This window comes from Pseudovirgaria hyperparasitica, assembly GCF_010093815.1.
Source record: "Pseudovirgaria hyperparasitica strain CBS 121739 unplaced genomic scaffold EJ05scaffold_4, whole genome shotgun sequence".
In the NCBI taxonomy this organism is placed as follows: Eukaryota; Fungi; Ascomycota; class Dothideomycetes; order Acrospermales; family Acrospermaceae; genus Pseudovirgaria; species Pseudovirgaria hyperparasitica.
The window spans coordinates 147,603-172,313 of NW_022985552.1; the positions used below are offsets into that span (position 1 = coordinate 147,603).

Below are 24,711 nucleotides of genomic sequence, written 5' to 3' on the forward strand. Positions count from 1 at the left end.
ATACATACATACATACATACATACATACATACATACATACATACATACATACATACATACATACATACATACATACATACATACATACATACATAACCCCTCTCTCCCTGCCTCTCCCGGTACCCTCCGTCTCTATATCCCTCTCCCTCCCCCCTTACTATCCAAACCGTATCAAACCGTATTATATCGTATTGTACCGTAACATACCACCCAAACTCCCGGCTCGGTACACTCAGTACACTCAGCACGTACAGAAAGTACAAGTATCATAAAACAAGCCAAACCCCCAACGGTTATAGGGGAAAGTAGGCTAGGCTGGGCTATGGATGCTTGTATGTCACGTCTATATGCCAGGGTCTGTCACGGCTACATGGGCTATTCCGTCTCCATGGGCCATCACAGCTACATGGGCTCTCACGTCTACACAGCCCACGACATCCTATCACACACCACATCCTCCCCCCCTTCACCCCCCCCCCTTCACCCCAAACGCGGCGCCGGGAGGAAGCGGCAGAACGGAAGAACGGGAGCAGCGGAACGAGACGCAGGAACGCGCCCCCTCCTTCCGCATTAGATCGGATCCTATCCTCGGAGTTAGACGCGCGTTTGCGTCTCGCGGGCCGGTCCGCTGTCAGTATGCGTATGCGTGGAGGTGGATCGCTGTTGGGGGGGGGGGGGGGGGATTTCATGTGCCTGGCATGTCATGCAGGTTTGTGTGTGTGTGTGTGTGTGTGTGTGTTTTACTTGCATTTGCATTTGCGGTCAAATGGCGGAGTGGGCCGGAGTGGGAGTGAAAAATTCAAGGAGACGTGCGTGCCCAAGTCAAAGACAAAATTTGCAGACATGAAAAGCTTGTTGGTAAAAAGAACAGATATAAATATACATTTTTTTCTTTTGTTCCCTCCCTGAAACAAAAAAAAAGAAAGAAAGGCGAGGGGCTGGAGGCGGGAGATGGGAGAAGTTGGTGGGTATCAAAAGTACGGCGAGTGAGTGATTTTATTGCTTTTCGGCGCGCGGAGAAGGGGGAAGAAGAAAGGGGTTCCCGCCCGGAGGCCGCGGTTTAGGGAGATAGAGAGAGGGAGAGAGACACATACACCCAGAGAGAAAAGAAAATCGTTAACGTCGTCGTTGGGGTGGAAAAATCATAAGCCGGCCGTGACTTTCAGGGGGTTCCGTGTCAAGAACAGGTCCTAGTAATCGACCGGAGCAGGATATTTCGCAGATGCTCGGGCGTATTGATCCGGGTATTTCTTCGCCGCGCGCTGATTGATGGATCTGATGGGAAAAAAAAAAAGTCCTGCATTAGTCGCTGATTGTATCCATATATAAAGCTGGATTCTGGGGAACGGGAGAAAGGGGGAAAGAGGGGGGGGGAAAGGGGGGAAACAACAACGTACGATACACGCTTCTGCGTCCACTCGAGATCGCGCTGAACTTCCTTCGCAGCCTTGATGCCGTCCGCGAAACTAGCCTGTGCGGCCGCGAGACGGCTCCGGGCGAGTGCCTGCAGCTGGAGCAATTCCTGTGTCTTTGCGTTCAATTGGCCGGAGCTGTTTGGGCACGTTCTGTATGTTAGCAATCGTGATTCCGGGAGGGGGGAACTTCGTGTGGGGGAAACGTTACGTTTGGGCCTGTTGGGCGAGCGAGCGGTCGAGGGGGATAGGGTCGTACGCGCCGTGGAGACGGTCGCCCATGTATTCTAGCAGATCGACGCTCGCGGCGCCGCTGCTGCTGGAGGCGGAGGAGTCGTAGTCGCTGGCGCTTCCGGCATAGCTGCTGTTTGAGGCGGCGGAGGGGTCGTAGGAGGCGACGCCGGAGGTGGTGCCGCTGTCGGGGCCTTCGGGCGGGGAGATGGAGAGGCGGCTGTAGAGGCCGGTTTGCTGGGTTGGGTAGCTGGGGTAGTAGTATGGTAGCTGCTGCTGCTGCTTTGGCTGCTGGCTGATGGGGACGGGCGCGGAGGGATAGGAGTAGTAGGTCTGGTTGGACGTCATGATGGAGAGGTGATGTGACTTGTGTGATTGGAGATGAAGGAGGACAAGGTGGATGATGGAAAGTGGATGAGGTCTTGACAAGGAATTGACTATGAATTTGGACAATTGAAAAGAGAAGAAGAAGAAGAAGGAAACGAAGAAATCAAGCCAGAGTGAGGCCCTTTTATAGCTACACTGACCGGCTAGAGCAAGGATTGACTGATCGGGGGCATCCGTTTGATCCCTTCTACCCTCCGCTCTCGACGAGAAGCCCCCGCTCAAAACAGTGATAGAGCGGCATGAGTGAGTAACCTATGAGAGAAGGCTCCGCTCGCGCGGCGGCGAGTGAATGGCCAGAGAAGGGGGTGCATGTTTGGGTGGCCTCGGGCGTAGACGCATGCGGATCCACGGCCAGATGCATGTCCACGGCAATTGGAAAGCAACAATTGGTCCCCGGGCAGGGCCTAAGAGGACGAGACAGAAGTTCGTATCAGTTAGAGGACAAGTTAGCGTTGGGCGGCGGGCACGAAGGACAGAAGTGGCGGGAATGGGAAATGGGAATAGGCTTGCATGACAAGGGGGAAACGAAATGATGGTGAGAGGGCCGAGCCAGAAACAGAGGCACACACAAAAACGGAGACGGCAGGCTAAGAACAGGCGCAGAATGGGTCAAAGCAGTGAGCGGTGATGCAAGCGGAGTATGCTGCAATTGAAAGTGAGTGGTAGATAGGAGAGTGGTGGTAGAGGGCGAGTGTTGTCAATTGATGTGTTGTCAAGCCGTAGCCCTGTCTGTAGCAGGATCCACCAAGGGACCATCAGCATCTGTCAAGGGGCATTTGGTGGTGCAGCCCGACGACGACAGCGACTGGGGAAAATAAGCGCGATGACGAGTAGCAAGCAGGCAATGAGAGAGTTTAGCTAAGCCAGTAGCAGCATAATGATGAGGCATGGAAGCATGGATCAATTGACTTGTCCGTCGTCCCTCGTAGTCATCATCATCCATTCTTCGTCTCCCTTTCACTCGGTAGTTCTGACGGGTAAAGATGACAGGGCGGAAATTATGATGGATAATTTACGTAAACTATAATGGTAATAAACGTGTAAAGTATAAAGGGTGCGTCAAGTCTGGGACCGATTCAAGAGAGTTTTGGACATAATCTTAAGTCGAAAAGTGGAAGTCACGAGTCATCGGGTCGCGCTTTCTGTAATACTAGTAACTACGTCAAGGTTTAAGGTAAGGCTGCCGTCCAGGCATCAACCTTGTTGCCTTGTCGCCTGCCCCCTCAGGGTTTATTGAAGGCGACTCGGCGAGTGGTCACAACGTTAAACTTACCTCGGCCACTGTTTAGAGATGGCGAAACAGCAATTAATTCGTGAGCAGCACGACTGAACGAATGAAAGATATAGTCACGTCAGTGTTCATAAATGTATGAACTTGAAAGGACAGCCGTCTATTAACCACGCACTCATCATGCGGATATCCAAGTCCCAACACACCCTTAGTGAGTATATATATATATGCAACCCGCTCGAATCCCGCAGCAATAGGCAAGCAATACAAGAAAGAAAAACCAACCAACAACAACAACAATGGAAAAAAAAGACTATGCCACTCCAAGGGCCGTAAAAACACAGGCTCAAGAAAACTCGTGATTTGCTCTCCCTAGGCCTTCCTCCTCACAATGCGTCCCGCATGTCGACGCTCATGGTACTGGCATTCCCGCCTCCCATGCTCAATGCTCCACTCATCACCCTCACCACCTTCTTCTCCTTTGGCCGTGCGACAAGCACTTGCGCCGGACAGACGACAATCTCGTCCTCGCCCTCTCCATTGTCATCCCCTTTCTTGACCACAAGCGGGAACAGCACCAGTCGCACAACCGCCCCGCGCTGTTCCAGTTCTTCGTTTGATGACGTCTCGCCCGACCGCTCATTCATAAGCGAGGCGTTGAAGTGCACCTTGCGCACAAGCTCGCCGTGCTCGTCGTAATCAGGCTGCAGTGGCGGTAGCATAATGTATTCGGCACGCTGGCTGCGCATTTCGATCGACAGCGTGATTGCCAGTCTGAGGATGTTGCGCAGCGACTCTTGGATCCCCGTGACAGCGTCGCGTGGTGGTGGTAGTAGACGCGCGAGCGTGCTGTAAATCTCGTGCACCACAGCCTCCGTGTCCTGTGCGCGTTGCTCTTGGAATGCTGCACGCTTGCTGAGCAGTGTAAGGGTGATTGCGCGCCATTGGGCGACTGCACGCTGTGGCCCGATTTCTTGTAATTGCTTTTCCAGCGCCTTGAGCTTTTGCCGCTGGTCGCGGTCCATGCCGAAAAGATAGCGAGTAAAGACGAATTCCCACACCATGGTCATAACTACACTCATGAAGACATCGCGGCGCTTTTGCCGGTCTTCCAACAACACGTCAACTTCAGATCCGTCGAGGATGGCGTTGTCGAGCCGGCCTTCGGTCTTCTCGTCATTGATTTGCGAGGACAAGAGGCATTTACGCTTGTCCGAGAGCTTGGAGAAGCGCAGGACCCAGCCCTGGACTCTTTCGCAGAGTTTCTGACAGGCCGTATCAAAGTAGTCCTCGTCACGCACGGTGAGGAAGCTTTCGCCTTCTTTTGTTGACAGAATCTTGGATTTGGTGCGCTGGATTGTCACCAGCGCAGCTTGCAGCTCGCCATTCAGTCGTTGAATCTCGGCGTTCTTCTCCGACAGTTGCGATTCAATCTCACCGCGAACAACAGTCTCGTAACTCGACTTCATTCGTTCGTTTTGGGCACGCAATGCTTCCAAGGCCAGGATGGATGCTTGCCATTCCTTGTTCGCATGCGAGCTCTCGGCCTGCAGCGTCGCATAGCGTTCGTTGGTGTCGGCGGTGAGGTTGCGATTGGCCTCGGTCAACTGATCGTTGATGAGAGTCAGGCGGTGGACCTCTTCTTGCATGGCCCGCAGCGTTTCCGTAAGTTGGGCAATTTCGGCATCTTTGGCACGGATGTCCTGGTCACGTGCCTGGACCTGTTCAGAGATGACTTGGTGGTCGAGAGCACGTTGTTGGACGGAGTGATGGATGTTTTCCTCGGCGGCGCGTCGGGCTTCCTGCAACTTTTGGTTTTCGGCTTCCATCATACGAACTTGTGCCTCGAGATCCATAATTTGCATGCTTTGTCGCTTGCGCACGCTGGGTGGTCGCGTCGGCGACATTGGCGAGGCCTGCACGTGGCCCAATCCCTCCTAAGGCGCGTCAGCTTCTGTGTTTTCCATCAAATATATTTGGCGAGCAAAACTTACGTAGACATCGTCCATCTCAATGGCGCGACCCTTACCCTTATCCTTCCTGGGATCATAGGTGGATGCGCGTGCGGTGCTTGTTGTTTTGTCGAGAGGTGATGGTGTTTGTGGTTTTGCGATCGAGGGTCCAGCGCTACTGCCACCGCCACCACCGCCACCACCGCCACCACTCGGTCCTGCCTCGCTTAATCGGGCTTGGGCTCTTAGGTCACCTGACACGCTCCTGTCCACTCGTCGTAAAGGCGGAGTGGCTGATCGATTGCTGACTGAACTCAGGGGTCGCAGATGCTCAGCAGTCTTGTACTTGCTGCTACTGCCTCCCGATCTCTCGCTGACCGCAGACAACGGCGATGCGATCCGGGGCGACGGCTTGACTGGATCAAAGTCACCACTGGCTGACCGTGAGTGGCGTTGTGAGAGTGATCCACGCAACGGACTGAGTGTGAGATGTCGGTCCGTCCCAACAATCCCCTTTTCTTCGTCAATCTCAGGCCATGGCATCGACTCAATGATTTCATCTGTTGATAGCGGCGAAATGTCACGCTGATACTTGCCAAGTGGTGTATGGGGAGGTGACCGCTGCTGTGACTGCGACACCTGCTCCTCCTGTAACGACGCGCGCACCTTTTTACGTGACTTGACTCCTCTTTCCGGTGCACCGACATCGCTAATGTCCCGGTTCTTCTTGCTTAACGGCGAATCATCCGGACTGTATTCGCGGATCGTGTCGAGGGGCACGCTGGGGGATCGTAAGTGTCGAGTTGGTGTAGCTGTGTATGCTTGTCGCTCGACATCAATCGTAGAACCGTCCCCAAATACTGACCGCAACCCCTCTTCGCCTTTGAGTGGCGAGTCCATCGAAACATCTTGTTGCTCGATGCTTGGTAAGATACGATGCTGGCTGGCTGGGAATGATGGTGGTGATACTGCGCGTTGGGGTGGCGTTTCTCGCATTCGTTCTGTAGCAGGTGACTCAGTGGGCGTTCCAAATTGAACAGAAGGTGATGATTTAAACAAGTACGAGGCACGCTGCTTCGTAGTCGAGTCAACGGCGGAAGGTGTCGTCATACCTGGACTTCCACTAGGAAGTTGAGGACTCTCTTCTTCTACAGCCCGGGAAATGGATTTCTGTGGTGTCATGTTTTCCTCGCTAGGACTGTTATATAGTGCTGCTGAAGATTCGTGCGAAAGTCTTTTCTTCTTCACAGGCAACTCCCACCCAACCTGACTGTTGTTGTTTGATTTATCGTGAAATACATCTGTTTCCGCCGGAGGGGTGGTCATCAACTCGGGCGTTCTTTGCTCTATTGTATTGTTCAACTCGTCCTTGACCTCTGGCCTTCCTTGTCGCTCCATACTGTTCCCTTCAACATTGTTACCTGTCGGGTCCACCGTCGGTGTCAGTGGCGTATCGTGATACCCACTATCTCGGACCGTGTTTTCATTAGTTGGGCCTGACGCTATGGTAGGGGAGTCATCAATATGCAAGGCACTGTCCCGCGTCTCAGCTGGGAATTCCCAGGACGGCTCTTGGACGTCCCTTAGACTGCGATCACTTCGTACTTTGTGAAGCTCCGACTCTGGAACTGCCAAGACTGCCTGCTCTAGTGGTGCATTTACTTCACCTGATATTGATAACTTTTTATCGACCGTGGAGCCAGTCGTCGTGCTCTCCTCCGGTGTCTTCTCGGGTAGATGTACGCGTTTCTCCTTCGGCTCGAGTGCCGTTACTGATGCTGGTGCGCGGCGCTTGACGCGTTCTACTCCGGGGAAGAGGTCTGCAATCTTGGATCCACTAGGTTTCAGTTTCGCACTTTCGTCATAAGGTGAGCGCGCTCGTGGACCGTCTTCAGCGGTGAGTTTCTCAGTCGATGCCTTTGACGGTTCATCCTTTGGCTCGACGTCTTGCTCTCGAGCTTTATCTTCCAAGACTTTCGAAATCGCTGCCCCTATTGCAGCTCCCACTCCTATGTCTTTTGCCGTGTCGAGCACGTCGGTTGCAGGTGTCACCGAGCCGCTGTTCTTTTTTCCTTTTCTCCCTTTCTTGCTTGACTTTCTGGAGGGTATAGAGCTTGCAAGGTAATCATGCTCGACAGGTATGGACTCTTCCGGAGCCTTGTTCTCAGCGGTGGTCGATTGTACGTCTAAACCAAAGGCGGCTTCATCCACTTCCTTTTCTACAGGTGTGGCAGATCCCGACTCTTGCGCCTTTTGTGCCTTCTTGCCCTTCTCGCCTTTCTTGCCCTTCGGGTTTGTTGTCAATTCCTTGTCCTTGTCCTCTGCTTCGACAACCAAGTCTTTTGGAGTATCTAGACCGCCCTCGTGAGGAACCTCGGTGGAATGAATGTTACTCCCCAGAGCGGTAGAAGCAGCTTCAAAATTTTCCATTTCTTCGGCCCAGTCGAATGCTTTTGAAGGTTCCCCGACCTCTGTCTGCGATTTATCCGTGGTCGATGTCTCCAAGGGTGTCTCAAATTCTCTTGATAATTCAGACTGCGCCTCTGTAGGAAGGAGATCCTGAGTGCTAATTACTTGGTCAGATGAGGCAGTATGCCCTTCAATAGCTTCTTGCGGCATGTCGACTTGGTCCCCCTTAGCCCTCGCAGGTTCGGCAGTTGCATCAATGGTCGAATCAACGATGTTCTTCGGCGAAATAGACTCGATGGCGTCGGAAGTGCTGGAGCTAAGCGATTCTTGTTGAGCTTTCTTGCCTTTCTTTCCCTTTTTGCTCTTCTTGATTGGCTCAGGGCTCCATACGTCTTCAACAGGTATTTTCATTTGTTGTTCATCCTCGAGCGCGGGATGGTTTTGTACGACGTCGTTGACCGCTGTAGAATCGTTTTCGGGCTCTACTTGCGTTTCGGCAATGGGATGTTCAACATCGCCTTTCTTGGGGGCATCGAGTGTCAAGGATTCTACATTATCCAGTGCATCCTTCAGCTCAGCTGAGACAGGCTCTTGTGGCGTCACAGGCTGACTGTTGCGTCCTTTCTTCTTCTTCGGCCTTTTCATCCATGAGCCATCCTCGGGCTCAATTGGTAACGCCTCAGCCGGGGACGACCTTCCAGACGCCGTGCTGAGTCCTGCAGCAGCAAGACCTGCAGCAACAATGGCATCAAAAGACGAATCGCTTGGCAAGGGTACATCGAGTTGAGAAGATATGCTCGCCTCGCCTTGCTCGGGAGTGTGAGAGGCACTGAACTCATTTTGAGAATTACCACGGTTCTTTTTGCCTTTCTTGGCCTTCTTCTTTGATGTCGTAGTGAATAACTCTTCCGCTTCAGGCTCGATGGCGGACTGTGGAGGAGAACGCTGGAGAAAACTAGGATCTGTCGTAATTATATTAGAATTAAAGCCAGCGTCTTCTAGACCTGCTGCGACAGTGGCCGCAAAGTCAACATCGCTCGGAGATGGACTGCGTTTCACAGGAACTGGAGCTTCTTGTTCGGGTTGCGTCAAAGTTTCCAAGCTGTTCGAGTCTTTAGTGACTTCATCAGGCAAAACTCGACTATGGTAGCCCGAGTCTTGATGTGTGGACGCAGATAGGGAGTCAGCGGTAGGTTCCACAGTTACGTCTTCATCCACTTTAACAGCCTTTTCACTGCTCCGCTGATCCACTAATTGAGAATCAGGTGCATCAGTAGGGACTTCAGGCTCAGACCAGGATATCGATTTTGTTTTCTTGGACTTCTTCTTCTCCTTTTTACTGGATGTCCTGCTAACACTGGCCGACGGAAGATCTTCTTGGACTGTCTCAATTGGATTTGCCTCGATGTTCGAGATCGCAGGCTCTTCGACAACCGGCTGCATGACTTCCGATGTTTCTTTAACTGTATCGGAAGTCTTGGCCATTAAATCATTCCCGGCCTGTTCGGAAGATTCAGCAGTCTCCGAAAGGGTTTCTTTGTTCTTCTTCCCTTTCCTTTTATCCTTCTTACTTTTCTTCGTGGGTGCTTCGATCGCGGCATCATTTGGGATCGTAACCTGATCAAGTGTATCAGAAGCATCTGCATTGGTCGCTTCGACGGGGGCGGGAACGTTGGAAGAACTCGGGGAATTGAGATCGCGTGTCGGACTTGAAGGCCTCACAGCAGCAGCTACCAAGCCCCATGGGTCGCTTATGGTTGGTCCTGACCGAGGCTCTTGATCCTGCTTTTGCTCATCCAAAGTGACAGATTCAGAAGCAGGTATTTCGGCGGCAAGCGGCGTTGCAGTAGGCAGAACAGGATTGGCCTCTTCGATGTCATTAGCTGGGTGTAAAGATTGCTCTTCTGTGTAAGCAGAGGCCCCTAGCTGCGGGACTGACTCCTCCCCTGTGGTTCGAGAAATTTCAGAAGTTGGTTGGTCCACGGAGGATATATTTGGTGGCGAATTGGACCTAGCCTGATCTGTGAGAGCTGCTAAGACTTGTGGCTCGTCTTCTTCTTTGATCGGTGTTTCATTTGATTCTGTGATTGCGGGACGAAGAAGTGAACCTGTCTCTTCCGTAGCCTTATAATCCTGAAGTTCGGTAGCGACTTGTGAGTCTTCCACGAACGAGAGTGAAGAGTTGTCTTCCACTGGCAAAGGAATTTGCACAGGGTCCACCGTAGTCACTTCTGGCTCAGGTTTGGAAGTTTCATGCGCAGGCTCTGGTTCCATGCTTGTATCTGGCTCGTTTTGTTTACCTTTCTTCCCCCTTTTCCCTTTCTTCTTTTTCGATGTTGAAGCTTTGGTATCTTCTGGCTCGGGATCAGGCCCCGCAAGACTATCGACAGGTTTATCAGAGGGGACGCTTGGCGTAGCCTCGCCAGCACTCTGGACGGACACCGGGACAGAGCTAGCCTCTTGAGAGATCATCTCTTTACCCTCAGTAATTGTGGCTCTGGGTACCTCTGTTTGTTCTTGTGGTATGTCGACAGCGGTATCGTAGGTAGACGTGCGCTTGCCCTTCTTTGATTTCTTTCCTTTTTTCGGAGGTTCAGCCCATATGTCCTCCGCCGCAGTCTCAGCTGGCTTGGCGGCTTCTGGTGTGAGCTCGACAGGCCCAGGCGCAGGCTCGGAAGGCTCTCTTGTCTGTTGCGCATCTTCAACTGGAGCGTGGAAGTGTTCGTCTGCATCATTCTGGCCTTGCTCCACCGTCGAAGTCAAAGAATTTCCCGCAGGTTCGTTCCAATTTTTTGCACGCATGAAAGCGTCAAGCTCAGCTTTGTCTATCGGCTCAGCATCTAGGCCTTCTGTAAGATCATCACGAGTTATTTCGGCAGAAGCTTGCTTAGAATCGAGATCTTGTAAATCGTCCTTCTTCATGTCAGAGTCGGAAGGTTGGTTCTCTACCGGAACAGGCGTGGCAATAGTAAACTCAGGTACCGAAACGTCAGGGCCATGGTGCAACATTCCTTCCGTGGAGTCTGCAGAACCTTCAACTGGTACATCTGTAACGACGGTGTCAAGAGGGCACGTTGGGTAGTTCTCGTCGGTCGTGCCTTGCTCTTGAAGCTCGGGTTCGATCTTGTCGTCAGTCTGCGTGGACTTACTTGGCTCATCTTCTGTGGTACTTGACTCTTGAGGAATAGACGCGGTATCAGCTAGCGAGGTCTCCGGTTCCGGAGGCACAACAAGGCTAGAGCTACGTTTGTTCTTCTTTCCTTTCTTGCTCTTTTTGGGTGCTTCGGCCACCTCCTCGTCCAAGTTGGGTCCGTCTGGAGCGGTGGGTGTGACAGGAGTTGGATTTTCGGTTATGCTTAACTCTGCATGTACAGGCGCGATCTCTGCCGACAAAACGTCCGGCTCCGTAGGGGTAACAAAGCCAGAGCTGCGTTTGCCCTTCTTTCCTTTCTTAGTTTTCTTCGGTACGGGAGCAATAGAATCTTCAATTTGGGGATCGAGAGGAGTAGTGGATGTGTTGTCCGCGACTTGATCTTCAACCTGCTCAGGGCTCTGAGCAGATTCATCTTTAGTTTCAGGGCCGTCGGGCGAAATGTTCTCGGCAGGATTTTCGGGGACCGCAGGAACTGTTTCGATAGGTACAACAGTGTCGGTTAGCAAGGTCTCGGTAGGTTGGCTCTCAGCACTCTCTTTAGCCATGGGCACCGCTTCAACTGCTTCTACGGGCACAGCCGTGTCAATAGAGGACGGCAAAGGGTTCTCGGGCGCATTGTCCTTTGCGGGCAGCTCATTTGGTGATGGCCCAACGGTGGCGCTCGCATCTGTTTTTGTTTGAGAGGCCGATGTGGTGTCAAGAGTGCTAGGATCTTGCAGCTCTCCGGGAATATCTTCCTTAACAGCCTCCTCTTTGACAGGTTGTTCTGTAGCAGCTTCTTCCGCAACAGCTTTTTCTGCAGCGGCGTCTTCTGCAACAATCGGAGACGCTATTGCTGTGGTGCCACGTTTCGCCTTCTTTGCTTTCTTTCCTTTCTTGCTCGACGCATTAGCCTTTGACGTATCCTCAGTTCCAGCAGAACTCTCCTCGGGCACTGGCATAGTAGACATTTCTTGTGTATCATGAGGAATCTTCTCGTCCGTTGCGACTTCTCCAGCCAAAGGATTGGCATCTTCCTGCGAGCCGATAGGAACTGAAGTCTCTTCAAGTTTTTGCTCATCAGCAATGGAGCCGCGCTTCGACGCCTTGCCTTTCTTGCTCTTCTTCTTCTTAGACGGCTGGGACTGAATATCGGGCTCGGCTGTAGGGTTCTGCGACTCAGCTACGAATGGATCTTGGGGAATGGTCTGGGCAGCCTTTAGATCTGGGGATGCTGGTAGTTCGTACGTTTCAGGTTCTCTAATCAAACGGTGGTCATCGTTACCATCAACAGGGTCGGACTGTGGATCTGGCATTATGTCGCTCATCACTGCAACTGATGAGTCAACATCTTGGGGGGATACCTGAACCTTGGGAACTTCTACATTTACATCTGACTGGGCGGATAACGACTGTTCTAGAGCAACGTCTTCCTGTTCAGGGGTAATGTCTTGGTCCTCGGAAGGAACATCTTGCTGTTCAAGTGAAACGTCTTGCTTGTGGACAGGCGTGTCTTGCTGTTTAGAGGAATTGTCTTGGTCGCGAAGAGCATCTTGCTGTTGTAGAGGAGCATCCTGCTGAACTGGGACTTCTTCACTCGGTGTCTGTGTACCAGACATAGACTTCTTCTTGCCCTTTTTATTTTTCTTGCCTTTCTTTGCTGTCGTAGGCCATTCCTCCTCGATCGGATCGGACTGTGCCGGCTGATCATTCGACGATGCTGCCTCGGTGGCGACTGGGACTTCGGTGACAGCACCTCGGTCGGTTATACTTTCAGACTGCGTGATAGCACCAGCTTCGGCCTGCGTATCCGCTGTGTCTGGTACGACTTCTGACTCGACCACGGTCGATTCGGCATCTTTGTCTTCGATGGGCTGTGGTAGCTCTTCTTGAGGCAGGTCTGATGCAGGAGAGGAAGATTTAGTAATTTCAGGGGCAGTGTTTTCGAGAGCATCGTGGTCAGCTTGAATACTTTCATCGCCGATAATTGAAGGTTTGTCTAATGTCTCTTGGGAGTCAGACGTAGCAGGCTTGTCGAGAGTAGAAGGGGGTTCTGCCGGTGTGCTATTACTAGGCACCGGATCCATCGTTGAGTCTGCTACATCTGTGCCAGACTTATTGGCTTTGTTTTTCTTCCCCTTCTTGGCCTTCTTGGTCGGTTTTCCCCATTCATCTGGTTGAACATCGGCAGTCTCAGCAGAAGTAGCAGGCTGTTCGGTCGCCTCTGCGGCTGTGGCAACCACAGGAATTGTAGTAGCAAGTATCGTGTCCTGGCTGAGATCGCTGGGCGCATTTATTGGCTCTTCGATTGCTGAATCTTTTGGTGTTGTTGTACCGGATGCCTTGTTCTTCTTTCCTTTCTTGCCCTTCTTTGGCTTTTGCGAGGTCTCTTCCCGGTCATCCTGAGCAATCGACTGATTGTCCGTTGGGGGACTTGGATCTTCGCCGGGTACAGGCAGTGCAGCTTCAATCTTTTGAGACTCGTCATTCTCTATACGCTGTTCGGGCTCAGTCGCAGCGCCGCTGTCAGTCTGTACTACATCACCAGAGAGATCCTCGGCTTGCTCTGAACGCGACAAGTCTGCACTGTTGGGTGTCGGCTCATGTAGGTCAGTCGGGATAGGATCATGAACCAAACTTGCTGCAGGTAAGGGCTCTGGCTGGACCGCTGCCTCGGAGGATACAGAACCCTTTTGGGCTTTAGCTTTTTTGTTCTTCTTACCCTTCTTCTTGGCAGAAGCTCCCAAGTCATCGCTGACAGCCGTAGTGCTATTGTCTAGCTGCTTCTCAGAGCTACGCGGAGAATCTTCACCTGAGGGAGTTTGAGCCGTGGCGGAGGAAGGGTTGGCTTGTTCTTCAACTACTTCGTGAGATTCGACATTTGTCACAGTTGATGGCTCTGACGGTGTATCTGATCTTGCAGCCGGCGTAGTGCCAACGGGTTCTTCGGTAACTGTTTTACGTTTTCCTTTGCCCTTCTTGCTCTTCTTTGACTTCGAAGCCCACTCGTCATCAGCTACATCGTCTTTTGGTGTGGTTTCGGCTGACGGATCTGACAGAACTACGAGCGCTGACGCCTGCTGGGCTGTAGAGACTTCATCACTTGATATGATGGAAGACGGTTCCAGGGTTTTGGCCTCATCGGGTATTTCCACCGTATCGGCTGCGGCGATTGCAGAAGTTGTGCCGTCCGGATTGGCGATCAGAGACTCATCATCGTGGGCTGCAGTCTTACTTTCAGCCTCCTTACTCGTGGGCAATGACTTGTCGATATTTTCAGAAACGATGTCCCCGCTTTTCAGTTCGTCCACATCAGGACCGGGGGTAGCCCCACTCTCTGGAAGTATTTGAGTTTTTTCAAGAGGAAGCGCTGTGAGAGGTTCTTCTTCGGTTTCGAAATTTTGCGGTAGTGAAGTAGAGAGTGAGTCTGTGCCTTCTGCGAGGAGTTCTCGGGTTTGTTCGGGCTCTCTGGGACGATCTACATTTGAGACAGGCTTGTGCTCGACTGACATGTTCCGTACATCATGAGCAAGCTGATGGTCAATTGCTGGTGATGTGGAATCTTTGGTTGTCGGAATTCCCTGATCCGTCATGATCTCTTGCACAGTTTCTACGGCAGCCGGGAGATCCTGTGCAGAGACAAGTTCTCCCTTTGGCTCGGGTTTTGCTTGAGAGGCCTCAACCGGTGTGCTCTTCTTTGCCCACCATCCACCCAAAAGAGCACCTCCCCAACCACTCTGGCCAGACAGTATCGTGTTGAATCCATGGCTGACAGTGGCAGTATTATTGCTTGATCCTGTAGACTGCTGAGTCTGTGAATCATCTCGTTCGCGATCGGCTAATGTGAGACTAGATTCTGAAGCCTTTTGGTGGACGTCACTAAGCTTTTCAGGCGTGGTCACTCTTGATGACTTATCGTCGATAGTCTGGTCGACAGGCACGACAAGGGCGCTTGGATCAACGTCAGATGTTGATTGTTCAGCGGAGATGGTAACATCCAGTGGAACGGTTGCTTCTTCGCTAAACTCAAGACTGGACGGCTTTCGTTTCTTATCTTTCTTCGACTTCTTCCTCGATGCTTTAGACGTCGTAGTTTCAGGTACTTCAGGCTCAGCGTCGGTCGTTTCCACAGCAGTAGAGGGTAAAGTACTAGACTTCATGGAGTCTTTGTCTTGGGTTTGTGCAAGAGATTCGGTCTGTGGTATCGAAGTCTCCACTTTCGAAACATCGTCGAGCTCGCGTGACTCTTCTAGCTTGGTATCTACGGGCGAAGCTTGAGATACTGTCATCTGCGACAAAGCTGACTCTTCAGGTATGGACGCCGAGACTTCTTTTGCCTCTTCTGCAATAGCAGGAACATCAGGTTTGACTTCCTCTTGTCTATCGGGTTGGTTCGACTTGGTATCATCTAAATCTTCCTTTATCGTCTCATCAGCAACCTGATCTTGAGTGGGTTGGTTGTTTTCCGCTGATGTAGAGCCCTGCGAAGCTTCGGTCGAGTTTTCAGGGATCACATCTTCGCTTATAGAGAGTCCACGCTTGCCCTTCTTGGCTTTGCCCTTCTTCTTGCCTTTGCCGACAGAGTCTCTTCGCATGAGCGCATCAGGCACCGTTGATGTAACAGTCGGGCTTGGAGGCACCTTCTCGGCGTCGGACACCGATTTTGGGGTTTTAGGCGTCGATGGCTCTTCGTACCAGCTGTCGACGCCAAAAGCGGCATCTTGTTCCCTCAGGGTCTGTTGTTCTGCGAGAGACATTTCCATTGGGACTCCAGGCTCGGACACGGATTCTTTGCCCTTCTTTCCTTTCTTGCTCTTCTTCGAGGATGTGCGTGAAGGGGTGATGGGAGCTTGGGGCACCGACTCTTGGGTAGCGGACTTGGTAGGGGCGAGATGAAGGTCTTCATCATTAGGCTCCCCAGACATGAAGTCATCGATGTCACATTTTGCCTCTTGCAAACTCGATTGCTCCGAAGTTGGCAGCTCTTGAGAGGGGATCTGAGTTTCATGTACATCCATCGACGGTACGTCTTCTTTTTTGTGGTCTTTCAGCAGCTCATGGGCAACAGCTGCAGCGGAGCCACCGATAAGAATAGCAGTCGCAGCGTCCTCTAAGGACTCAGACGAGAATGACTTTTCTTGGGCGTCGCGAATCGACATGTCTGTGCCGCCTTGCTTCGAAATTTCTTCAGCCAACGCGTGAGTTAAGTCTGTATGTGGAATGGCATGTGAATATAACGCCTGTTCATCGTCCTTCCCATCATTGTCGCCGCCGAGCATCATTCGCTTGACATCAGACGGGAATTCACTCGCCTTTGGAGTAGCCTGCTGGCTATCCAGAAAGTCATCAGTGTTGTCGTGGCCTACAACAGAATCGTCCCCTCGCTTGCTTCCTTCGGGACTATGAAAGAACTCCGAACCGCTTTCGTCTGGGTGCTCAACAGCACTTTCCCAATTGTCAGCGCTTTCGTTTCCGGATGAGCCTTGGAGTGAGGGGCTGCGACTAGAAGGTACACTTGGAGGTAAGCTAGGTAGCGATTCTGGCTCATGCTCAAGTACTTTCCCATTTCGCTCGAGAAGATATAGTGGACGTATTTCAGTGATGTGCTTTTCTGCGGACTGCCTCTTCATATCGGCGGAGCTGCCTCGCGAGTGTCGACGATGAAACTCCGGGAGCGATGCAGGAGGGCTCATCGCCGAGGACGAACTCCACGATTCGCTCCTGGCATAGGTGGGCGATGCAGGTGGACGGCGAAGCCAGTGAAATGGAACAGCGGTAGTTGAGGACTCTCGCAGTTTTGACAACGAAGGGGGTGTTTCCAGATCCGCGAGCTCGTCAGGAGACGAAGCTGGCAAAGGTGGAAGGTCTCCAGCAAGGGGCAAATTGATCGAAGCTGGCGATGGAGGTCCGCTGGAAGGTAGAGGAACACTTTCAGGATAAGATGGATCCTGATATAGGTCTTCGATGCTGTGAAACTCTGGAACCGGCTTTGTTACGGCCGGGGTGGTGGAGAGGTTAACGGGCAATTGAGTTATCTCCACCGCCCGCTCACCTAAAAAAGACTGGTCTTGAGAATCACGGCCCTTCTTCTTTTCTCTCCGTTCGGACTTGCGATCGTCGTCATCCGATCCGTATGAGGATCCTGCAACGGAACTTCGATGTCTTCGCTCGCGTCGCTCGCCTTTGCGGTCGTCATCATCAGACCCATAGGAAGACCCTGCTACAGAACTTCGATGTCTTCGCTCACGTCGCTCACTTTTCCGGTCGTCTTCATCGGACCCATATGTGGAACCTCCAGTAGAGCTTCGATGCTTCTTCTTCCGCTTCTTGTCGGGATCGTCTTCTTCGTATCGTGAGTCTTTGGATCTTGACTTGCTCGTGCTAGCGAGACTATCAGTCGACTTCAGTCCGCTAAGCAATCCAAAAAGGCCTCCTTTCTTCTTCTCCTTGTCATCATCATATTTCGCAGGAGAGGAGACGACAGAGGCAGCATCGTCAAAATCACCGTTATCGCGCCTCGACTTTCTTCGGGACTTGTGTGAGCTCTCGTACAAGTCGCCAGGTTCAGAAGCAGCTGACGACTTCTTGTACTTGTCTGATGGAGATGTAGATCTTCCTTTCTCACTCTCCCGACGCCTGTGATGTCTGCCACTACTTTTCTTGTCATCGTCGTCGTCATACCGGTAGCTTGGCTCGGAGGCAATAGAAGATCGCTTATGCTTATCGATAGGTGATGGAGACTTGTCTCGTTCGCTTTCACGACGCCTATGTCTCTTCTTGCGATCTGCATCATCAGCGATACGGTCATCAGGACTCATTTCACGATGTTTCGAGCGTCGACGGTCGTATTCGTCTTCCACGGTAGGGTCTTCGCGAGCAGGACGGCGGTCATAATCGTTTTCTTCTGATTTGTGTCGTTCAGCTCTGCGGCGCTCACGTTCATCATCGTAACGCGATTCGGACTTTACAGATCTTGCATCGTCGTAGAAACTGTCTTCTTTGTCTTTGAGCTTTGAGGACTTTCGTCGCTCTTCATAATTGTCGGATCGCGCGGTTTCAGATTTTGTATCTCGATCGGCGGAGACAGAGCGACCTGACTGTAGGTCACTGGTCACATGCGGTGGGTCTGCTACAGGACCAGCAGTGCTCGGCGCAGGCTTCTCGCTAATGTAATCATCCCAACCAACTTCAGATCGAAGTGGAGATGCTGTTGGGCTGAAGTTCTTGCTTCGTCGCTTACTCCCCCCTTTCCTGCTGGGCGTCTTGACGTCTGCGAGTTCTTCGAGGTCATCAAAAGCGTTACTTGGAATGCTTCGACGCTTTTCCTCCTCGGTCGTAGTAGAATTGTTGCTGTTCTGCAGAGATGCTTGCTCATGACCATTCGTTCCATCGCGCTCGCTGGTACTAGGCGCTGAAGATTTTGCTTTATCACTAGCAGAGCTAAAGACTGCAGAAACGGCGCCTGCCACAACACTTGCCGCAGTCGTGGCAGCAACAGCGTCAACCAAGCCAACTCCACCTCCACGCGGACCGCTACTTTCACCAGGCTCAATGTCTCGGATATCTCTTTCGCTGCTCGCACGCTTCTTTTTCTTCTTGTCCTTCTTACTACTGGACGCTTCCCAGTCATCTGAGGCTGCTGCAGATGACTTCACGTCACGGGTTGAGGTTGAGGCTTCGTCGATCGCAGATGTTGGAGCTGAGTCAGAAGCCGTCGAAGTCTGATCGGCGCTATCCCGCTTCTTTGCCTTGTCCTGCTTTCGCTTCTCTTTCTTTGTAAGGGGTTTGGCAAATGCAGGTCCTGAGTCGGGAGCAGGAGCAGCTTCGGGTTCATCGTCTATGAAACCTCCAGGAATTTGTATGTCGCGTGCTTCGAAGAATTCATCAGGCTCTTCTGTAACCTCACCTTCGACAAAGCCACGGTCTTTATTCAGTGGATCTGTCGGAGTATTTGTGGTTTCCAGCCCAATATCGGATGAGGATTCCACATATGGTTGTTGATAGAGACTGCTATTTCCGCTCCATGCCCGACGAGTAGGCTCGATGACAACAGGTTTGACTTCTGGTGTATGAGACTCATAGACCTTCTCGCTGGGATCATAGTGCCGTGAAGACACAACAGCCTCAGGGCTTGCAGAGTCTTCATATGCAACGTCTCTGGTTCGTGAAGAACTGGGGCTCGACGAAGTATATGCTTGATGTTGTGTCGCGTATGGGTCTGGACGAGTGCTTTCGCTAGACTGGGTATTGTTCTTCACATGACGATCAAGGTCATGCTGAGACATGAATTGATCCCGCGATGACTCAGGAGTCTCTGGTACATAGTGGCGAGTTTCATTGGCACCCCAACTTACTCCTCTCGGTGGCATTGATGCGTATCCAGCTGCCTCGATTGATGCATATTCATCGACCTTCGTAGGCTCGTCGATTGGAGAAGCGGCAGGTGAGGGTGAGCGAGAAAGTCCACTTGCAACAGATGTGGCTCTGCTGGCAGGTGGAGTAGGTGTTATCAAGTTCAGCGCTGGCACGCCATGTGTATCAGAGGACGATCTGTAATTTCCAGTACTGAAGGCGTATGGTAGGTCGTAAGGAGGTTGCCGTGGCGGTTCTATGACCGCAAATCTAGTATCGTGTGCAGAGTATTTGGGAATCTCGATATCCGCATCGGGCGACCGAGACACGTGGGATGGTGAGGCTGTTTTCAGTTCTTCAGGTGCAAAGAAATCTGCCTGGCTCGGAGTTGCCTCGCGGTATCTCTGGCTCAGATCATCTACGACATCATCCGCGGACATCGTGTGAGTTGGTTCTTTTGCCTTTTCGGCATCTTTCTTTGCGAAGTAGTCTTTATCAAAATCCATTTCGGGATGTTCGTCCTCGGCGAATTTTGGAGACTCAACTTTCGATTCGCGTTTCTTTGCCTTGCTCTTCTTACTCTTCTTCTCAGTTCCCTTGTTGTCTTTACTGTTAGAGTCCTTTGATTTTGACGAACTTGCTACTGATGTGGCGAGCGCAGTAGCAGCCGCTCCAATCCCGGCAACAGCAGCAGCCCCTTTCCAATCGCTATTCTTTTCACGTTCTTGAAGTTCCCGTTCACGATTTTCAATGTTCCATGACCTATCGGTACTACCAGTGGATTGAGGCTTTACAAAGGATGCGTCACCCATGAGTTCCTTCTCCAGACGCTCACGATTGAGTCGGCTCTGTTCGAACTCTCTCTCGAGGCGAGCACTCTCATTTTGCGCTGCACTGCTGCGCTCAGCGGCAGAACGAGCAGCCTCTTGCCGCTCGCGATAGATGCGTTCGGTCTCACGATCCATGTCAGCTTTCTCTCTAGACTCCCGAGCAACACGGGCTTGGCGTTCAAGTTCAACGCGTCGCTCCTCCTCCCTCCGAGCGCGGTCGTCTGCCTCCAGCTGATCACGTCGCTTTTGCTTTTCTTCTTCTTCGCGTAGGTAAAGTTCCCGTTCTCTGCGTCTTTGCTCATTGATACGTTCTGCTTCGAGCCGTTCTGCTTCGAGCCGTTGCGCTTCGAGTCGCTGTGTTTCAAGTCGTTGTGCTTCAAGGCGTTGTGCTTCAAGTCGCTGTGCCTCTAATCGCTGTGCCTCTAGTCGTTGTGCTTCAAGGCGCTGTGCTTCGAGTCGTTGCGTTTCGAGCCGTTGTGCTTCAAGTCGTTGTGCCTCGAGTCGTTGCGCTTCGAATACTTGAGCTTCCAGGCGTTGTGCTTCAAGCCGCTCGTCTTCTTCCGCTCGCCGACGTCTGAGGGCCTCTTCGTCTGCGCGGCGACGAGTAATGTCGTATCCTTCTGAGCGTGGCCTCTCTTCGCCCTCAAGCTGTCGCCGGGCTCTCTCACGTTCCGCTGATTTGGCCGCTTCCAACTTGCGCTCCTCTTGCTCGATACGTTCACGTTCCAGTCTGATTTCACGCTCGATTTCTTCGTGGCGGCCGGTCTCGCGTCTCTTGCTCAGATGACCGTCATCACGATCCTCGTCCTTTCGTTTCCTGTGCTCTCGCTCGCGCTCTTCTTTGTTGAGGTCAAATCTCACGGAGCTCGGGCTCTGCGCACTTTGACGACGTTTCTGTGAAATTGCTGCAGCGCCTGCAATAGCAGCTACTCCCGCAATTCCCGCAATCGCAGCATCGCGTTTGAAGGAGCTACTCGTGGGGCTAGAAGCTACGCGCTTTGGAAGTGTAGGACGATTCTCGCGGTCATCTCTGGAGTCGCGAGGGCTCTCCGTGTGGCGATATGAAGGTGTCGGAACGTTTGAGAACACAGGAGGACCGCTCGGTTGGGTGTAATTACCAAAAGAATTTGGTCGGACAAGTGAAGCAGATTCAGAGAGGACATTGCCATTGACAGGTGCGACTGGTTTTGGTTGCTGAAGGGGAACATTGTCGGGTCTGGAGACTATAGGTAGACTGGAGCTGCGAGAGACATCGAAATTGTAGGGGTCAGAAGTCGGTACTGGATAGACAGTCTGCATCGTAGGGACGCTACTAGTACTACTCAGCCCTCCCTCGTGACGGTGAATCGTCGTTCCCACATTTGCGACTGCCATTCCAGCTGTCCCTGGACCGACGTAGCTCTGCTGAGAGTCATACGCTGGAGGTACTGGGCGTTTCTTCTTCTTGCTGCCCCAACGCCAGAGCCATTTGTTGGTACCTGAATCGTTGGACACCAGACTTTCAGTGCTTTTGCCTTTGCCTTTGTAGTCGAATTCGCCGAATGCAAGGCCGGAATTGACACTTGAAGAGTCGTCGTGTTCTACGTCAGAGGCCGACTCCCATCCATCTTCGTCTGCCCCAGCAGACCCATGACTGGTTCGATGATTTTGACTACGCTGTGAGTGATGACGTTTCGTATCACGCACAGCTACGACCTCAGGCTTGCGACCAGTGTTGGTGGACTTCCCGCGCTTGTGCTGGGCAGCAGCGAGAGCAGCAGCCGTTGCACCGAGACCGACTAAAGTAGCGTTGAGTCTCTCGTTGGACGATCTACCTTTCACTTTGCGGGACTTTGAAAAGCCCGCACCGTATGCAAGTCCGGAATCCGAAGAAGAAGACGAAGAGTTTGAAAAATTGAAAAGTCCCTTTCGTGTCTTCTGGTGTGAGTGGTTCTTGCGGTCCCTGGGCTTCTTTTCGGGGGTTGAGAAGAATCCAGCGAATAGGCCTTGGTTAGAGGGTCGACGATAGGGCCGGGAGATGTCTACATAAGAAGAAGCATCCGAGCGCCGAGAACTCCGGTGTTTCTCCTTGTGGTCAAGTCCAAGCACAGATCCGAGGCCTTCCTGACTATGGTGCTTACCACTGCTACTATCGTGCCGGCGGGAGAAAGCTCCGTGCGGTGAATTCGACCGACTGCGATGTTTGGTACTCTTGCCAGTAGCTGAAGCTATGACTGCTCCTCCCAAGGCAGCGCCTATCAGACCGTCCTTATAACTCCTGGAACGAGAGCCCGACCGAGATCTTGAATGGCGTCGGACGGTCTTGTGCTCATCTTTGCGGTCTCTCGATCTCGATCCTGGGCGTCGGGCTACTTTGTATGACTTGCCGTCGCTCGTGAAGCCATTGTCGCGATGCGTGCGCGACGAGCCACCATACTCATACCCCCCAGCGATGCCACGAGAAGTGCGGCTCTTACGATCTCGAGATCGACTCCTGCTACGAGCCGTATGGATTCGCGATGAATATCTGCCAGACTTCACGCTATACGTATCATCAAAGTCATCACGACCCTGATTCCAAAGGGATTTGCCAACTTTGGCGAGGCCAGCACCTGCAAGACCTGTCGCGATCCAGCCGGCTTTGTTACTTTTGCGTCGCTCATTGTCAGAGGAGTAATAATACCGAGAGTCCTTGTCGACGCGAGATCGTTTGTGCTCGCTCGAGCGCCTTCGCGGCGGACCGTGATAGTGATGCTTCCTCGGCGCGTCTTGCACGCTACTATGGGGATCGAAGCAATTGCGACAGACGCCGATGTACTCGGTATACTCCTCCATCTTCCTCACATCCTCGTAGTCCTTCCACCAATCCACAAATTTGCTGATTGGCCCTCTGTGTTCATGACGTTGGTGTGTCGCCGTTGCGTTGGCACCATAAGGCGCTGGTGAAAGTCTGGCAGTGTTGTATGCGGCCCCTGCGGGCAACGGTAGCGAGTTGTGATGATGCGAGCTATGTTGATGAAGCCCATATGCACCCGCTGCAAGTCCAGCCGCCGCATATGGATACAATCCTGGGTTAGAATGAGAGTTGGAGGAGTGCTTACCTGGTTTGGAAGGTGTCCCGGTGACTGTTGGGCCGTGAGGATCCATTGTAGCTTCAGGAGAGGGATGACTGTAGTCGCCATTATGCGCCTCCAAGGAGAAAGCATCGGTGCTGCCAACGGGGCCAGTCGAGGCCTGTTGGTAGAACGTCGAGGGTGGGTTGCCAGAGAGGGTCGCATACTGAGAACTTGATTGGTCATGGGAGCTTGAATGGCCCACTGCATAACCAAGTACAGCTCCACCAGCCAGCGTGGCTGCGCTGCTGGCCTTTCCAGGTTTACTTGGTTTACCTGGTTTGCTCGGCTTGCTCGAGGAGCTAGGCTTCGAGGAACTTGTTTTGCTGGGTTTTCCAGATGACGGCCTTGGGGGCTTGATTGGAGGGGGACTTTCTTCGAAAGTCCCAGGCATATTTTGACTGCCGGGTCTTGGAGGTTTCGGGGGGCCTGGATAGACTGGCGATACTTTACCAGTATAGAAGTCATTTGCGGTGCCTTGGCCAGTCTCAGGTGGCGGATTGCTCGTAGCAGTAGGTGTCATGAGATGCGGATCAGGATTGGGTACTGGTTGATTGGGCCGAATTCCTGGTTGGCTCATGACGGATTCCCCCTGGTCGCCATAGTAGTCTGCAGCAGCACCAAACGGCGACTGGAAGGGTGCTGAATACTCTGTTGGGTTCTGTCCTGGAAACTGCTCTGTGACGTGGGAGGAAATAGGACGAATCTCTGGCGAGACTGGTGCGCCCACCTGTCCGGGAAAAGGTGAAAAGCCGGGTGTCGCAATTTGAGAGGAGAACGTGTCTCCAGCTCGTGGCATGGACGGGGAGTCGACAATCTCACTCCGACTTCCCTTGCCTTCCTTCCGAGTACTTTTGCTAACAGCCTCGTCCCTCTTCCGCTTCTCCTTCTTTTTGTCGTCCCGGTCTCGACTACGAGATCTTTCCTTGCGATCTTTCCTTCGTTCACGACTCGAAGATCTAGCACGTCTACTACGTGTAGACCGAGTGTCATCGTCAATCCTAGACCGCTCGTCGTATTCGGTTCGCGCGCGAGTCACAGTCTCGAGGAGGGAGTCATAGCGACTGTCGGCAGTACGGTAAAGCTCGGGAGCAGTCGCGTAAGAGGATACGGTGGAGTCGGGCGCAGGTGGTGGATAGGTACTTCTAGAGGTAGGAGTGGGTTTATCTTCGCTTCGGCCTGGTTTCCGAGTCGAGCTTGAGGATACGACGGATTCGCGGCGACGCGCCGACGACGAGGCTTTGCGACGGCCATCCTGAGAGGCACTGTCGCTCTTGCCTGTGATTTTGCCCCACATGATGATTTTGGGGATTGAGGGTGGGATATTCGGTTATCTCTGCGGAAAAGGCGAGTCTTGTGGTCGCTCGTTGTGGTGGAACCCAAAACCTTCCGCTGGGGTAAATGGGTGTTTTGTGATGATGGATCAAACAATGGCCGGGGTATCTTCCAAAGGGAAATTCGTTATATCGTTAGGTCGTAGTATGTATACATACGCATGTGCAGATATCGGAGACGCGATCGGAAAGAAAATAAAGAGTGCGCAGGCTCCAAAGATGGATGGACAGGAAAGTTTGAAGAGCAAAAACGTTGGAAGCTTGACTTTGAGGTTGTGTTGTTTGAACCTTGGCGTGGCTGGGACGCTAGTGAGGCGCTAAGGCTGCGATATTTCGATCTTTCGCCAC

At 52.4% G+C, this 24,711-nt stretch overlaps 2 protein-coding genes across 2 annotated transcripts; both read right to left on the reverse strand.

Annotated features, from left to right (window-relative positions):
- Nucleotides 1-1,049: 1,049 nt before the first annotated feature.
- On the reverse strand, nt 1,050-2,137 carry EJ05DRAFT_272981 (uncharacterized protein). Its single transcript, XM_033740373.1, has 3 exons — nt 1,624-2,137; nt 1,398-1,550; nt 1,050-1,275 (listed from the first exon to the last, which is right to left on the reverse strand). The coding sequence occupies exons 1-3, from the start codon at nt 1,989-1,991 to the stop codon at nt 1,191-1,193; spliced, it is 606 nt and encodes a 201-aa protein (XP_033602562.1). The 5' UTR covers nt 1,992-2,137; the 3' UTR covers nt 1,050-1,190.
- Nucleotides 2,138-3,647: 1,510 nt separating this feature from the next.
- On the reverse strand, nt 3,648-24,326 carry EJ05DRAFT_498082 (uncharacterized protein; the record flags this gene model as incomplete). The annotated part of the gene is made up of 3 exons (XM_033746632.1): nt 3,648-5,198; nt 5,256-14,593; nt 14,636-24,326. 3 exons carry the CDS (start codon nt 24,324-24,326, stop codon nt 3,648-3,650), a joined length of 20,580 nt encoding a protein of 6,859 aa, XP_033602563.1.
- Nucleotides 24,327-24,711: the final 385 nt, after the last annotated feature.

Excerpts from the sequence above, each read along its gene's own strand:
- EJ05DRAFT_272981 (XM_033740373.1), bottom strand. The coding sequence starts at position 1,991 with ATGACGTCCAACCAGACCTACTACTCCTATCCCTCCGCGCCCGTCCCC. Across the intron at positions 1,551-1,623 it reads CTCGCCCAACAGGCCCAAAC|CTCCGGCCAATTGAACGCAA; the intron begins GTAACGTTTCCC and ends GTGCCCAAACAG. Across the intron at positions 1,276-1,397 it reads TGGACGCAGAAGCGTGTATC|ATCCATCAATCAGCGCGCGG; the intron begins GTACGTTGTTGT and ends TTTTCCCATCAG.